The sequence below is a fragment of the Helicoverpa zea genome, chromosome 13, assembly GCF_022581195.2.
Source record: "Helicoverpa zea isolate HzStark_Cry1AcR chromosome 13, ilHelZeax1.1, whole genome shotgun sequence".
Classification (NCBI taxonomy): Eukaryota; Metazoa; Arthropoda; class Insecta; order Lepidoptera; family Noctuidae; genus Helicoverpa; species Helicoverpa zea.
In genome coordinates, this window is record NC_061464.1 from 7103147 (window position 1) to 7120902 (window position 17756).

At 36.3% G+C, this 17756-nt stretch overlaps 1 protein-coding gene across 1 annotated transcript in view; it reads right to left on the bottom strand.

The window, feature by feature from the left end:
• LOC124635705 (paired box protein Pax-6) overlaps positions 1–17756 on the bottom strand; it is a 35573-nt gene that overhangs the window by 6549 nt on the left and 11268 nt on the right. Inside the window, exons 3-5 of the mRNA XM_047171656.1 lie at positions 13485–13704; positions 4351–4500; positions 3337–3419 (exon numbers count right to left, since the gene is read on the bottom strand). Coding sequence (XP_047027612.1) covers positions 3337–3419; positions 4351–4500; positions 13485–13704 — 453 coding nt within the window. The remainder of the gene's footprint in view (positions 1–3336; positions 3420–4350; positions 4501–13484; positions 13705–17756) is intronic.

The following is a 17756-nucleotide window of genomic DNA, read 5'->3' on the forward strand; positions in this document are numbered from 1 at the left end:
TGCCGCCATGACAGCGATGACAGGCCTTTTTCCCGCCTCTCAGCTATTTCCCGTGGCCTTTTACAAATTGTTCTCCTACCCTCATAGTTGGGATGAAATAAAGTTACCGAGGGTTCCTTACCAAATGGGATTTCCCATAATTTGGTTACACAACCAACGAGTTACGGGCCGTAATTGTTTTTGCTTTTGAATTGCGCCATTATTAATACAGTAGGTATGGTTTATTTTAATTTATTAGTTCTCGTGTTGTTACTGTTTTAATTGCAGTTAGTTTTTAGTGAAGTTAGCTAATTAGTAGCAGTGGCCTGTTTTGTGGAAGCTTTAATGTAGGATTTGTTATTGAAATGTCATGATTACGTGTTGTTTTAATTTGTCACTGTAACTGTTATTTTGGTCGGGCGTAATGTGATTTTGTGGTGCTAATTAATTATTTTAACACGTATTATCAAAACGCTAACCGACACTTCATTTACATAGAAGTTAGGGGTTATTTATCTAAGTGTTTCTTTTACAGTTTATATGCTAACCGTATCTAGGTACATTTTAGAGAATTCAGTACGTAACCCACTAAACGGGCATTAGTCAAACAGCACAAAAACGTAGAAACAAGATAAATCAGAACACATTTCTAACACCACGAAATCTCTACCTACATTTACTCAAGATTTCCCAACGCTCCTAATTCCGCCTTATTGCTCTCGAAATAGAATTGAATTTGGCTTGTTTTAATAGTAAAAATGTTTGTGCGGCAATGGGTGCCAATTTTTCAAAACACCGCCCCTCCCCCGCGGCCGGAAACGCACCCCCGCATCCTGTAAGCCTTGGGATCGATACACACCCCAGCTATTGTAACTGTGGCCACGTGGAAAATATTCGGGATAATTCTCATCTTTATATTTTACTGTTGATGGATATTAAAAATTGTTTAAAATAAACAGTTGTCTGTTTGTAGATTGGGTTGTTTTAATGTTGGTATGTTAACTGACAAATAGATCAATTTTTTTTAAACCATATGCCATATACCAAGATAATATCAGGTATCTTAAATATCTACAGGGAATTGTCTAGTCACATTTTCCTAAAGAACGCGTAGACCAATGAAGCAGCTTTGTAACCAAGCTAAAGTAGAACAACACAGGTAGTTACTTTCCCTCAAGTCTTGTCAAGAAATATCTCATCCTTCTATCAAAATAATCATGGGCGCACTGTAAACTGTACTATTTGACACAGCCTTGAACCCGCAACACGTGGGTCTCGCCGAATTCCAAATTGTGTTCACGCTACTCCTTAAAAGCCTAGCTCTTTGACTGTGCAACCAAAATAGGACTTTATCCCACACAGTTAGAGTTCAATCAAGCTTGCAGTGAGCATTCGTATTACAGGGCTGTGTTCCGCGTCTGATATTGCCTTCGACGCGTATTTATTTTGATGTTGGAAATATGGAATTTTCTGAGTATCTGTTTTGTACGTTTGGAAAACTACTACAGGGTCTTGGTGTAAGATTATTCATCTTTCTGTTCTAAAATAACCCTTTTTAATCTCAGTGCAATGTTCTGCTTCGATCCTTGGTAGAAAACAAACTAGACATTACCGAACAAATTAACTACAAAAGGAAAGACAATTATAGTCAATTCATAAAATGTGTAACCCAAAGAAACCATCATTAATTTTATATTAATAAAAATTATACATGGAAACTTTCACCTTCCTAAAAAACTTTCAACATATAAATAGGTAGGTACGGCATACAAGAGTGGCAAGTACTTGTTGACCCTACGAGCTATGTGATAGCACCCCACGAATGTTAACTAAGGCCGAGACGAGAGGTTAATGTAACAGCTTAGCCCCGACTCCCGCTGAAAACAATGTCGACCGCCATCTTGCTTTTTTTACTTTTTTCGCACAGAGAACAAGAAAACTCCGGCGTTGGAACTTTCCTACTTTTCATGTTTCACTCAAGTTTTAGTTTTTTGTGTCTGCTTCCGAATTAATATTCCTTTACTTTCACACTTCTTTTTATTTTTAGGTGCTTTGAATTTATTTATTTTTTTGAATGATTTCACTGTTTTGACGCGTCGAGTTTTTAATAACAAAAATATCTGCACCGAATAGTTTCGAGTTCATCTACAAATATTTAATTAAAAGAAATGACCTAAAATCCGAAGTAATATCAGCATGACACGCTACAAAAATAGCACTTTATCCTAATTCGATTTATGACATTACAGCAAAGAGGTTGAAAACTTAAAAGGTTTGCAGTCAAAATCACATTACAGCATTTTAAAACTTGCGCCAACTTCTACACTTTGATAAATGACTTTTTAAACTGTTGGCAACACTAAGTGCGTCGCGTTAAGTGGAATAGAACATTGTTTACCCTATATTGTTTCAATGAGTGGGGGTTCTAAAATCATTTTAGAACTGAACTATTTTGACACTCCTGTTTCTATCAGAAAAAAATTGCTTCTTCTATCACCTATTATAATGCTCAAAACCTACCTAGCTCTACCTTCGTAGTATGTACGTTACATTCGCTCAATTTATTAAACATCCGTCGAAATAATTGAAATATCACATTAACACATAATTAATTTATTCATCACTCCATTCCCGAAAAATATTGCACGAATTACCATTGAACGCCAATTCATTCACCAAAAAATATTTACCTTCCCCAAAATGGAATACATTACCAAAAAATCACACTAACTAACGTGATATTTATTACTCTTATTAATTGCTCCGCATTAATGATAAACAAACATTCCCGGGGAAGAACAAACATGGTTCGTTGAAAAATTCAGACAATAAAAACAATGTTGGGCATATTACCGCGTAGTTTTCCCAAAATATTTACTTTTGCTATGTAATAAGTACATGCTCTGCTATAATGTTAGCCACCCTTGTTTTTTTAACATGTTTACTGAAGACGCATCTACATACTGGGTAGCTACGCAAACAGACAGTGTAAACAGGCCCTTATGAACGCATCCCCAATAAAGCTCTTCTCCGATTTTATTTATAAATCCTTTTGAACGGTGTACGTACATGAAATTATTATATTGGATTTTTATTGAACAAGCTATGTCCCTACCTAAAAAATAAAAACTGCGATTTATTAAAATCCATTCGTGATAGTTACAAAAAAGTTTTTCGTTTTTTTTTTTACTTAAGTACACACAAAGAAGTGTGATTAAATAGGAAGATCGAATCTCTTTAAATTACGAATAAAGCCTTAAATTCTTAACTAATGTTAGTCAAAAAAGTTTAAAATACGTTAACGATGACATATCGATACAGCCACCTTACCGCGGTGTAAACTGGATTTTATTTTACCTGGATACGTGCCTCAGGCAATCCGATCTTTTCAGCCAATCTTTCCCGCGCGAACACGTCCGGGTAGTGCGTCCGCTCGAATTCTGTACAACAAGGAAAATGATTAGCTACATTTTATATCATATAATAAATTTAGTAATTATATAATTAATTAATTTATCGTTGAGAAGAGGTGATATACAGACCTGAAAGAAACAACTGAAATTATAACTATAGAGAAACAGACCGGTAAGACTGGGTAAATGTCACATTTTAGGGGCAAACATATTCTACCTATTTTCTGAAACCAATACCCCAGAAATACCCTGATATTAATAATGACAGCTTTCTACAGAACAAATACAAAGTCACTCTTTCAAATCCTGACTTAACAGCAGTCAAAAAATCTAAAGCCCAACTAACAATAACCTCTCAATCACTAAGGCAATAAACCAACACGATACGAGAACAAGCAAACAAACAAACAAACTCAGAATAAGTAAGATTAATACAGGGTGACATCAATAATTGGGCCCACTGCCACCGTCCGAGAGGAGAGCAAACATCGGGGGACCATATTTATTTACTTACTAATAACCGTGTTATAGCAAACAATAAATAAGATGAAAAGGACATTGGGAAATAGGTTTATGAAGACTCCAGGGACTTATTGACTGGTCGAGGGATCGTGGAGTTTGTAGATGTGACTGGAACGTGTGTAAGGGGAATTTTTGTAGCTGGTGTGATTTGTCAAACTGAAGATAAAATCTCCGATAACTTAGTAGGCTTCTACCTAAGTTATGGATCGTCAGGTATGAAAATGTTCAGAATATAAGAATATACAAATATGGCTGAAAGAAAGCCGTTGTAACCCGAATGACAGGTAAAATAAGAACTATTCAGGGTTCAGCATAATTTGTGACCGTAGCTGAGCCAGAAGTAGAAGATGAACTTCAGTTTGATCTCTATTCTATTTCTGTTTTATCCCTTTAACATTAATGAGTAAGTCCTTCAATATTCAAATCCCCTTCTTACCTTTCTCAAGGCTATCTATCTGGTCGTTGGTGAAGGATGTCCGGTTCCTCTGCAGCTTTCTCTTGAGTCGTAACCTCATCTGCGAGTCCTCGTCTCCTGATGACGCGTGCTCGCTATTGCCGTCTGACCCAGCCTCGGATTGTAAGGGATCTGCTGGAGAATTCATATTGGTTATACGAGAATAATAACAATAACCTTGTTCTTTAGAATCCTACATCCTACATCCTACATCCTACATATATTATAAACGTGAATGTTTGTGAGAATGTATGGATGTATGTTTGTTATTCAATCACGCAAAAACGGCTGGACCGATTTGATTGAAATTTGGTATGTAGATAGGTGATACCCTGGATTAACACATAGGCTACTTTTTATCAACACACCACGCGGGCGAAGCCGCTGGCGGAAGCTAGTAGTTCATAAAGAAGAGAATCCTAACTAATCATGACCTAGGACGTTGATCTTTACATTGACGACGTAATTGTAAGGGAAACATGCAGAAAATGTAAATATTTTGTGCTAAACCTATGCCATCCCCTGATATAAAAGCAGACTGCATCACGGCTATTAGACTCTAAACTGAATAACGCAGGAGTCATCGACACAAAATGTTTGACATACAAAGCGAAGCCGGCTCTTCATCATAAACTATTAACAAAGCGCTATACAAAACGTCGCACTCGACGACTATCAAGCAAATGCGTCAGCAGTATTGCACAAAATTACCCCTCAGAAAAATTACATTATAACCAGTCATCCTGACCCCTCACTGCCAACAATTTGTCCCCACAAAGGGACCATGTTACACTGGTTGTTTACTACCCTCAAAGTAAGGGTGATAGCGAAATTAAACGTTACTCGTAATGTTGTCGACATGCCTCCAGCTAATTGATTAATTTGCTTTATGGTCGGAGCACTTGAGTCCGGGGCTCGATTCCCGGATCGGTAATGTGCGCACGGGTTACTGATTCCGTTCAATGGACGCACTGTTACGCAATCTGTCACATTTTTCTAATGATACGCCGATGTTGTTTGGGCGTGTAGCTAATATAAGTAATGGAAGTTAACATTGCGTGATTTTCAGTTAAGATATCGCGGCTTAAATTAATCATGCTCCCAAAGATTTAACAGAACCTTTTGGCAATCCCATTTGGTACTAATAACAGGCACACAAACGCAGATACTTTTAATAAACCAAAAAAGAGCATGTCAAGATAAGAGCAGCGTCAAAACACGACACATTTTTGCTTTCTGACGGCTTCGACATTCAATACAGAATTTAGGCTAAAACTAAACAAAAGCGCACGCCTGAATGTTATACAAAAACGACAAAATTGTAACACACTCGGTGTAAACGCCACACTTGAAACATGATTGATGTGCGACATTCGCTAGCAAAACGTGGCGGGCTTTCCAATCGGTTGACAATTTTGATTGATCGCGCGTCGCAGTCGCTTGTGTGCGCCCGCCCTTAGGACAACGACACCTCTAATGAGATTGTGTTTACAAACGAGCGATTTGTTTTATTTTGAAACGATTTTAGTTTGTACGTTAATGGGGGTTTGGTTGATGTAAGAAGAATTTTAAGGCTAAAACGTGTTGCTATGATTATTTGTACTAGTCACGTAGCATCGAGGTGTGGCAAGTAACAACTCAAAGAAATAATAATAATTTGCCAATGATAAATGAAAACATTCCTTTGTCACACACAGATATTACCGCGAAGCCAACAATCAACATTTTCATTATTTACTACCGTTTCCCGGAGAACATAAAGGGGAGGGTATTCATTAAAAAAATCAATTCTGTCGACGGCGGTACTTAACCACAATTCCGCCAATAACGACCTACAAATGATCGAAGAAAAAACTTCCTCTATCCAAGAGAAAGGCCTCGAAGGGCGGGATGAAACACGAAAAATACATAAGAGAAAATAATAGTAGTAAGAAAATAAGAAAAGGAACGAAATAAAAGTGGGGGTGGAAAAAAATTGGAGAAAATAAGCACAAAGGGGAGTGAAGAAAGTCGGCAGTCGGGGAGATAAAGCGAATTGGAGTTATCGGGGCGAAACACGACGGCCGTAGGTGGGGGCCGATTGCCGGCGCGCGATTATGTGAGATCGATACTGTCACTCAACCGCGCGGGCCCGGCGACAAGCGACCACCGGCATAATACAACCTGTTTAGGAAATTATTGGACAACAAACTTGACAAAAAAAGTCGCGGACCGATAGTCGAGATTCAAATAGATAAAAAGATTTATAATATGTCTCTGACTACGACTGGATACCGCATCGTCTCTTTTGTAATGTTATTCCTTGGTTTCAAGACGCTAAAATTTAAGTTCAAGTCGTCTAGATTTGGTGATACTTCATTATTTAAATCGCTTCTTTTTCTTTCTGCAATCTGGCTTTTTAATCGTATGTATTTGCTAATAAAATTACAACTTAACATTCTTCTTTCATTAAACCTAAAGGTATATTAAATCAAGTTTGTAATCGCTACCGCGTATAACTCGCGCCGTATCTCGGAGAACAAGCTCTTGCGGCTGGACAAGGCGCGATCCGCCTAATTCGCTACGCTTCCGCGAATAAATATTCTTCGGATACATTTCTTTACTTTGCCACGTGGAAATATACATAATGACTTGTTTCAAGGTTCCTTGGTGAGGTAAAAAGCGATTTGAAGAACTTCAAGAGCAAATTATTATTTTCACCATGTTACCCAGCTACGAATCTTCAATTTCGGGAAATAATGATCAATTCAATTTGTGTCAAGTAATTTAAAGATGACATAAAAGTACGTCCCAAATAAAATAATACATTTATCTAAATAAATCGCCAAATTAATCTCAAATACTTTAACATACACGCCCTAGTGAAGACATGATAATAACCAATTATGTATGACCCCATATGGGGACAATTGTACCGTTTATCTGATACATTGTACGAGCGTCTGGGGAGAGCTGGGGCCAAGATAGATTTGCTTGTTTTGTAATCAACCGGTCACTAAATGTCCTCGACGTGGCCATCTGAATTACTTAGCGTGGGGCTGATAACGTCTAGTTTTTATTATTGTTGGTACAAGTGGGGGCAATTCGGGTAATTTTCTTTAGGGTTGAAGGGTAATAGATTAAGTAAAGTGCGCTGTACTTTTATTATAGTTCGGCCATTCAGAGAATGCGTTCCTGACACGTCGCGATTGAACTGACGACGTAACTTTGCAATGGCGTTGCAGTTACGATAAAAATATTTTTGCTGGTTGTTTACCGTTTTAACAATTGAGGAGCATTAAAACAACATTATTATATCAATAATCAATGAATGTAGTTACGTCGTCAGTTCAATCGCGACGTGTCAGGAACGCATTCTCTGAATGGCCGAACTATAGTTTAAAAACATTTAGGGACTTTAATTAAAGGTCTCAGTTTGATCTTACAATACATTACATTAAAACGGTGTTGTCAATAATAACCCAGTGTTTAAAACAAACCCCAAATCGGTCCAAAATATCCCCTCATAATTTCACAAAATGATTAATTGCAACGAATCGCTACTGAATGGGCGATTCACGATACTAAACGCATAATTGCGATGTAATACAATCTGTAACACGTGTTTCGAGTAACGAGCACACTTTACTAGTTAAAGTCAATTACGTAACTACACTTGATGTGAACCCACTTCGGAAACTGGATAAAAAAGCCATTGTTTTACACTAACGACCTCAAGAGTGCTCAACTTTGAGCGACTCGTTTGAAATTGATAGTTTTTGTTTTATTGAGTTCGAGGTGACACCTGGGACTTTTTCTCTTTTAAAGGGTATTTAATTTTATGTATTAGCCCCTTGCAAAATTTTAGTCGATAGCTTGGTAGGGCTCATAAATCAGTATGGAAACGAATGGCGCACATTACAACATTGACTAAAAAGTTTGATTGAAGGAATCAGGATTATCTTCAAAATGAAATGTCAAATCATCGGATCAACTATTTATTTCTTTAGTAGTAAACTAAAAATTAATGTAGGATCCGGACAAATCGAGAGCCTCGTTTTTAGTGTCACAGATTAATTCCATCTCTTTTGAACCAATTTCAAGCAAACAGCCATAGCTATACATTGCAAGGCCATCATAGTTTTTATCCAACGAATTTAGAATGCGATCGAAACAAATTGAATGGAGTAAAACTGCGTGTATAACTAGTATAAACACGAATGATTTGCCGACAGCCGCACCGCGTCACTGGTTCGCCAGTGGCAAATATTTGTTCCCGAACATACCTAACTGGATCTGTTGTGTACGTTTAGAAATTGTTCAAATTTTATCGCGACTGATATTTCGCGGACAGTTTTGATATTGACGAAGCTGTGTGAAACAAAGTAACGTTCGACCGTTTTGTGCATAGTTTAATGTTCGTTGCGAACAGAGGTGTCGATTTTTTGTATTGTATTCTTGTGTCAGAATATGTTATTGTATATTAAACGAATCTGCAGAAAACTTTTCAGTTTGAAAAACTTCAGCATTTTTTTTATTATTATGTATTAGAAATGCAAAATCTTAACGCCCCCAGAGTAACCGCATTTACAAAGATGCTTATCTTTTTCTAATGCTCTTGAATCTTGATATGTAGCTATACATAGATGAAACAATCGCATTCGGTGTATTACGTAATTACTATACTATGATAATATTAATATGAAGATCCCAAATCAATTATAATTTGAAGACCGTCAAGTATATTAGCGATTGATTAGCGCCAACCATTGTGGCCAGCGTGTTTGTCTCGGCACCACTGTGCTAATTCTATTGTGTACTCGTATATCAGAGAGCGACACACAAACAATTTGCCCAATTATTTGTGCCATGTTCCACTGGGCAAATATTGGTCAATTTTGTGTGGTTCGTTGGATTAGACACACAGGACTGTTGTTTACTTTGTTACAGTTTTTTTAGAACTTAAATGATGGTTTTAGTTTTTTTTTATATTATTTATTTAAAAATATTCAAAATATATTTATTTATATATCTAATAGTGTAGTTATGGACTGGTAAAGGGTTGTGGTTTTCGATAGATGAATTTGTTTCATAAGTTTTTGGTATTGCAAAAACATGCGAGGCATCAAAGCAATTGTAACTTTTACTAAACAAAAAGAACACCAATTCCGTAGAACTGTATAGAATAGTATCGAACACACTATTTGACTCCCAAATCAACGGGAAAAAGTGTAACAGCCGAGCCAGTGCCTACAAAATTGGAAAAAACGCGTAACACATCAAAACACGTCGCATTTCCAACACGTAGATATGTAGTCTGTTACAACGAGCGTCAATCACACTCGCGAGAGAGCTTTTTGTGCGAAAATACATCGGCCGTTTTTATATTTTTTTCCATTTTGTATACTTCCGAAACATTGGGCGAAGCTACCGAACCGTGAGGAAAACAGTGCGTCGAATATTAAAAATGTGTTGTGGGGCGATATGTACCAGCGGCAGTGGGAATGTGGTACCATTCATATTGTCGAGTTGTATCGTCTAGTTCGTCTCAAATTGCCAAATCTCTTTAGCGATAACTTTATACAATTTCTTATCATCATGAATTGGGGACATGTTTCGGAAGAAAATCCAAAGGACTTTCAGACGTGAAAAACAAAATCTTCATTTGCAGTAGGTAGTGTAGATACGTAGATATGTCGGCGAGGGAAAGAGAACCTTCAAGCCCACAAAATAATATATAACAATAATTCTGTACCATATGGGGATTCGTAATTTTGGTAAAAACATATTTGTGCCGTGGCCGACAGGCCGTGGGCAATAAAATGCCCCTTCGTATATATTCGGACTGGCATTGGTTGGGCCGTACTTTACATACGCCGGTAAAATATATTCCGGTATATCTGCTATGTAGATAGATGTTTTTATGTCCGACCTTTTTGGGTTCTCCCTTCCTCTATGAAAATTATTACTATCAAATGTGATATTGCGATATTAAAATGTAGGATATTTTGGGTCGCAAATCTGTCATTGCACTTAGCAAAAATTAGGATGTAGTTGTGAAGTTTTTCGTCAAAATATGCTGCACATACAATCCATTTCAAATTCCCATTCCACTAGTATTCAGTACAAAAACTTCAAATGAAATCAAGCGTTGAAAATGCCGCTTCTTCCTACAGATACTCATACAACTTCAGCTCAGTAAAGCACCTTTCAAAATCGAATTTATAAAACTGAATGCCGTTGCCGGAGTTAATTAAGCCAGTGCCCCACCCTCCACAAATATACACAACACAGTAATATTTGAAGTGTAAAAAGCATTCGCCATTTTAAAGTGTTGCCAGCAATGTCTGGCCTTTGTATGTATGTGTTATTTTATGGCCGTCATTAAAATTTTGTGATTTCGCTTTGTTTGATTGTGTTAATTACTTGATTGAGTTTGATAAGGATGTGCAGTCTGGAGAGATTTTTTGTTGTTAATGTATTTGTTTTTGGCTTATGAACTTTGACTTTACGAATGATTGCAATTACGCTGGTCAATGGGATCTACTACTCAACATGCGTGCGACAGAAGATAAGATTCTTCAAAACAAGGGATACAATACCTGTATGCACAAATAGTACTCAAAAAAACTTTCAAAACCTCACACAATCATACCCTTTATCAATTATTCCACTCTCAAAGTCGTCGAAAACTTCTGCCGATTTGGACCAACTTGAATCCAACGGTGAGAGGACAAAACAAAAGTGTATCCTTACGTACTTAGGAGTTCTCTGCTGGCTCGTCGGTGCAAACTGGGATACTATTCGGGTCACGTACTGTGGGCTAAACAACGCGCACACGTGAAAAGTATGAAGAAAACTTAGTTGGCAATGTGCGGGGGAATGCAGAAGTGTAGTCGGGAAATTGTGGCACTTTCTTGCGCTTGTTAAAGACGTCACAGCCTTTGTATGAGAAAAATCAATGGAATTTTTAAACATGTAAGTAAAGAAGACGATTTTGCAAAAGCTTGGACACTCTGTCCCACAATTCTCAAAAAATGCTACCTAAGACATGGTTTTTTTCTTCGCGATAAAGATTTTTAACAATACACTATAAGACATTGATTCTATACTCATTCAACCCCTTTATCTACATCCAATAACAATGAAACTATCCGAACTAATACTTCTGATTTTCCTCTTCAACGCCAGGGTTCAGAGAACGGAGGTTCACTTTGAAGGAGTGTGGAGTCAAGGGGTTAATCCGCACAGCTGACCTGTGATCTTGAGGTCATTTTTGAAAGGAGACCTCTCACTTGAGTGGGTTTATTAGCATCCGACGCACGACATGACTGAACACAGTTTGTGGGTAGTTTAAGTTTTATACGAGGATTTCGGAAGACGGAGATTATAAGTTTGTGACTGCATAAACTAGATTGTGGCTTTTTTATGATATTATGGTACCTACTTTCTTTTATATATTTTTTAACAGCCATAAACCTTGCTATTGAAAGCATATTTTTCCGAAATCATCTTCAACAAAGGCAACTTTTTTCCACCCACGAAATCTGTCTCCCCAACAAACACCCGAAAACAACTGCACCACAGCTCAACCACAAACAAGATTACACTAATACATTCACACGTTCACAACTATGTACTATACATACACAAATACATAATACATAAGTACAAATAAAACACAAAAGAGGCATATAATCTGGCGGGCCGCAACAACCCAGTGGTAAGGTGTTGAGGAAGAAACTCGGTAACAACGTAAAGCCCCCACCCGGGGAAGAAAGGGGGTTATAGGGCTGCTCCAACGGTTATTGAATACGGTGAAAAAAAATTATGCAACACTTTTGTGACATCAGCTACTTTGAAAAGGAGTTTTCTGAGATTTTAGTATTAGTTTTAATACTATTTAGTCATTAAATCTTCTTTGACCTAATAGTGAAATTAATCAAATCATAGGTTTGATTCAAGAGTCGATGTATGTATGTATGTATTGATCGACTTATTCATTGGCATATCGATAGAGATGAGTACGTCTCTACTGTAAGGAATGAAGAAATTTATGAAAAAATGACGATTAATTTTAATGCATTATCGAGGTGTAATATTAAAAATTCATACACCTTGCATTAAAGGATAATCTTTATATCGTGTTTGTGACTGTAGGATCGAAATTAGCCTCAGACATAAGGTGATAAAACGTGTCCAATTTAAAACGGAGCTGATGTTTTAATTATGATAATTTTCATTATACTTGATAGCGTAATTGGATTACTGTTGAGCTTATTCGTAAGTCGTTAAAGGAAAAGATATCATGCTAAATTAGTATTTTTTTGGGGATTAAAATTTCTGAAGAAGCAGGTATGAAAATAGAATAGTCAAATTAAAAAATATTAAGTACTAGTTTAAGGGCAATTATCGATTTTTACGCTTAGACCAGAATGAATCGATCTTTAATCCCTAAGTAAGTGTCAGCCCTATCCATCCGTGTTGTCCCCAAAGGCATGAGTCGCGACACGGCGTCAAAGCGAAATAGGAAAAGAACATCTAGCAGTGTCGTGGAACGTCACGCCATATCGATATATCGATATAGAGGTGCCGGTCGATACATATCACGCTCCACTAGAGGGGCACTATGTACAAACGTTTGAAACTAAAAGCGGTATTCATATTTTTAGTACGCGTGACGCTTTGGTGTTTTGAAACTTCTAGATATATTTTTTCAATAGTTTTTCACTATCGATTGAATAGAATAGTTTGTTGTACGTTTAATCCGATCGAGTCGACAAAAGCTGAAGTTTTTTTAATGCGATTTGCTAATGGAAAAATGTTTGTTTGGAAACTTTTTCAACATATTTTACGCTGTGGGATTACAGCCGATGTTAGGGGCAAAGAGGATACCAGTTTGATTTTTATATTTCAAAGTTCAGACTGGACTAAATATAAAAATCTTAAAACACATCGATGTTCAGTCGCTAAACACTTCATACCTCTAATCTAATCTTTTCACAATTATAGGCCATTCATTCATAAATCACTGATTGCCATGAAATTAACTTGCTTTAAAACATCCTCTCTTTTTTCCAGGCTTCAACAACCTTCACACAATTTTCAACCTTACAACCAAAAACATAAGAACCAACCTCGTTTATGCTCCTCAGCGGTCGTCCTATTCAGCTGAGGGGGCAAGGGCGCAGGTATCGCAGGGGCTGCAGGTGCTGCCGGGAGTCCAGGGTACCACCAGCCAGTGGCTGCTTGACCGTTGAACATCCTTAGCTTCTCGTACACGCTGTCGTTTTGGGCTGAGGCTGCTTGTTCCTTTTGAGAAGCCAGGTTTCGAAGGACGCGGTTGATTGAAGAAACCTGTAGGAAGGAATTTGGTTAGAACTGGGTTGATTGTAGGTACATTTAGAATGGTACGTCTTTGCAATATATATTTTTATTAAAAATATATCGAGAAAGTTAAGATACTTGATTTGACATAATCTCAGCAAAGATTTTCATTGAGAAAATATTTTGTAGCATAGAGCACATTACGCATGCTACACGAAAATAAGAACTCTTACCTAGTAATAGTACCTACTTATTTTCATTTTTGAATATAAATACTTAAACGTATAACTCTCTTTACGTCGAAGAGTTTGTTTCTGGGTCAATTAAATAAGACTTGAAGCCTTCGAATATTTTATTGGTCAATTTTATTTCAGTCCAAAGTCACGTTTTACTGAGAAGGAAATAACAATAACTAAATATTAAAACCCTTATCATAGCATATAAGATAGAATTCATATCAATGAAACTATGTAGCTCATACATAACGCGATACATAACTTCCCTATCCTAAACAACTATCTAATAGGAAATAAATTGCGCCTCCAACCCTACCCTTTTAACTTGCTAACACGTGTAATTTAAAATCTAATATGATTACTAAATTCCAATCGGGAGCCTCAAAGGGACACAGATTAGGGCTCCCTCCCCCTGACCGCCGCACCTCCGGGGGCCTAAAAACCCCAATATCTATCTACTTTCACCGAAAACTACGCATGCGTAAAAACCTAACCCACACAAGCATAAAACTCTATGTATGCCCATTTTAGCAGTGGTACTGGTAGTTATATCGGTGGGGCGTCCCCAAGTATAATATCTGTTTTCTTGTTGCCATTGGCAACGGGGAAATGTATTTTTCCCTACGGTCGGGAAATCGGTCGGGGCGATTACAATGTAAGGCTGTTCTTTGCAGCTCGGTATTTTGTTCGTAATCGAAATTTGGAATGGAAGATGAATGGCTTTGTGAGTGTAGACGTGGAAATGTTCAGCACTTTGGAGGGCGTTTTGATTATACGGAAGAGGATGGGTTTAATTATGAATTAAATGAAAACGATTTATGGGCGTTACAATGAATATAAATTATTTAAAAAAATACGATGAGCAATATTATTTGTGTATAAGATAAATCAATTTCTTATAGTCTTCTACTGACTCCTGAGACACTTTAGAAACGTAATGGAAATAAAAACTCCGATGAAGACTTTCACCAGGTAAAATCCAATCCGCAAACTTCAAAACTATCTATACCTATTTATTAAAATAAACTCGAACAACAAAACTATTACAAAATATAAGTACCATAGTAAATTGGAAGCTATACGTCTGATTTAATCCCTTGTACCACTAATGGAAGATAATGCTCTACCCAGCGCGGTAGATAACCATACACATATTGTAGGTACTTACGTTATATTACATGTATTGACGTTGTGTTATGCCGCGGTATGGTCATATTGGAAATGGTTGTGAATTTGGAAATGGACGTGGAATGAACAATGAAGAGATAAACTGTGGAAAAGTGTTCAAAAGTCAGCCATATAAATGGTGACTGCATGGAATTTTTTCATGGCTTTTCATATGGTTGATGCTAAATTTTCACAAATAAAGTGTATACGATAAAACCAAGCTCTAAATCTCCACCCAGCGCGGTAGATAACCATACACATATTGTAGGTACGTTATATTATCTATATGTGTTGACGTTATGCTATGCCGCGGTATGGTCATATTGGAAATGGTTGTGAGTTTGGAAATGGACGTGGTATGGACAATGAAGAGATAAACTGTGGAGAAAAGTGCTCAGAAGTTGCGCCAAAATGTGGATTTAAATAGCTATTTTTTATGGTGTTTCCTATGGTTGATGTTAAATTTTCTTGAATAAAGTCTATATGACAAAACTCAGCTTTATTGGTCTACCCAGCGCGGTAGATAACCAAACACATATTGTACGTTATATTATATGTATTGACGTTATGCTATGCCGCGGTATGGTCATATTGGAAATGGTTGTGAGTTTGGAAATGGACGTGGTATGAACAATGACGAGAAAATCCGCGGAAAAGGACTCAAAAGTCGGCCATATAAATGGTGATGTAAGATTATGCGATGTTCTTTCATGGTTTTTCATGTGGTTGTCGCTAGACTTCCTTAAATAAAGTTAATAATTAAAAAAGCCTCTGACTTTTTCTTTAATAAATGCAGATTATGTTAATCTGGTATGATTTATACCGGTCTTGCAATCCGAAGAAAATTATTTTTTTTACGTTCCATATCGTTTACTTAGAGCTTAAAAAATATTTTTGTCTCATTTAAGTGGTTACGGGCTGAATCGTCCATTATGTATTGGAATAGTGTTACTAATAAGAATTATTTAACAAAACCAGTTCAAAAACTTTAAAGGTCAAATTAGAAATTGTTCTCACACTCATCCACTAAGACTGATAGACTAATTGAAAACCAATTACCAAATTCAAATGTACCAATAGGCTAGCACAAAAAGTGGCTCTATTATATCGAAAACATTTTGAATTTCGAGCACCGACCTAACCAATAGGAGCGGTGCATTTAAACGCGAATTCTGTTCGTGACAGCCGTGCGGCCAATCAGATGGGTACACGGGAAGATTAAAGAGCGTACGTTCCTATTAGAATTTTAAAGGATTTTTTTTTCTATTTTGCCTTCCACGTGGATATTTTGTTTGAAGTGGCCAGGAACTGACAGTTCTAAATATAAATTGAATGGGTTGGATTTATTCCTTAGTTACTGAGTAAATTAATCGATATTTTATAAATATTTGAATGTTTAATACTTTTAAACATATTTATCTGCGTTTTTATTGACGGAATCCACGTAATACATATGCTATTAAATATTGTTATTATTATATGTATTGCTAGCATATTAAGGTTTATGGTCGCACTTAAATTAGTTAAATGCATGCGTTTAAAGTTTTTGAAGAAATGTTTTTTCAAGATTTTTTAAATTAAATTGTCATTAAAATGATGTTGTTCACTTACTTAATTTCAGTTTAGAAATGTGACTTCTTTATCTATAATTTTATTGACACAAATTCCAAAATCAAGAACTTCTAAAGTCGTCTTTTTACGACAAATAGTTATGTACTTAATAAATAAAAAACCGGCACGTGTCTCAACAAGACTAACCTATTTCTGTTTTTTCATAGAATATTTGTTCAGTTGTCATTATTTGAAGAATCGCCCGCCTAATCGTTTTTTTTTCCATATTATTGAATTTATACGCTACGTTGAATGCAGCTGCTATGTTTTTTAAGCTATCTATTATAGAATTTGTTTCGCTAATTGGCTGTTTTGATAGCCGATGTAAGGGGTAATTAGTTTGTTAGGCAAAATATGTGAAAATATCAGTAGTTAGAGTAATAATAGTTTAGGCGGATCCAATAGTTTTCAGAACAATGAAATAGCTGCAGTACCACAGTTCAATGATTTTATAGGATTTCTAAGTATTCTTTAAACGCCTTATACATAATTGTCACCAAAAATATTTAATAGATATTGTAATTATTTAATAGATTTAAAAAAAAACTGTGGATCTATTCAAATTCTCAAATAATAATTAAGTAATTAGAGTTTTATTTAATTTTCAATAAAATATCACAAAAATAAATCATCACAATAAACCATCTCTCATCATCACTCCTAAATAATTTTATTTTTACACGTTTCCAACTTACGCCGTTTTCGAGTCGAGCGCACCGAATTAGTGTCCAGCGATGTGTGTAAAGGGTCCAAAACTTTCGGCAGTTTTAGACAACCGGCAATGTGCTCCGCCCGTGTGTACAGGGGTTAAAACGAGTTTTTTTTTTCAAATATGCACAGCTTTTAAAGTGTGATGATAAAATGTTTTTGCCTACAGATACTTAATATTTTAAGACTTAAGTTAATTAGGTTCTGTTGATCGTGGCGAAGATTTGTTATTGAGGATAAGATTGAGTAAAAAATGCATTATCAAAAGTCTATTTAATGTCTATATTAGTAACATTTATGGGTCTTGCAAATATTATATCTTTACACAAATAAATAAGACCTTAATACAACTATTTGCGA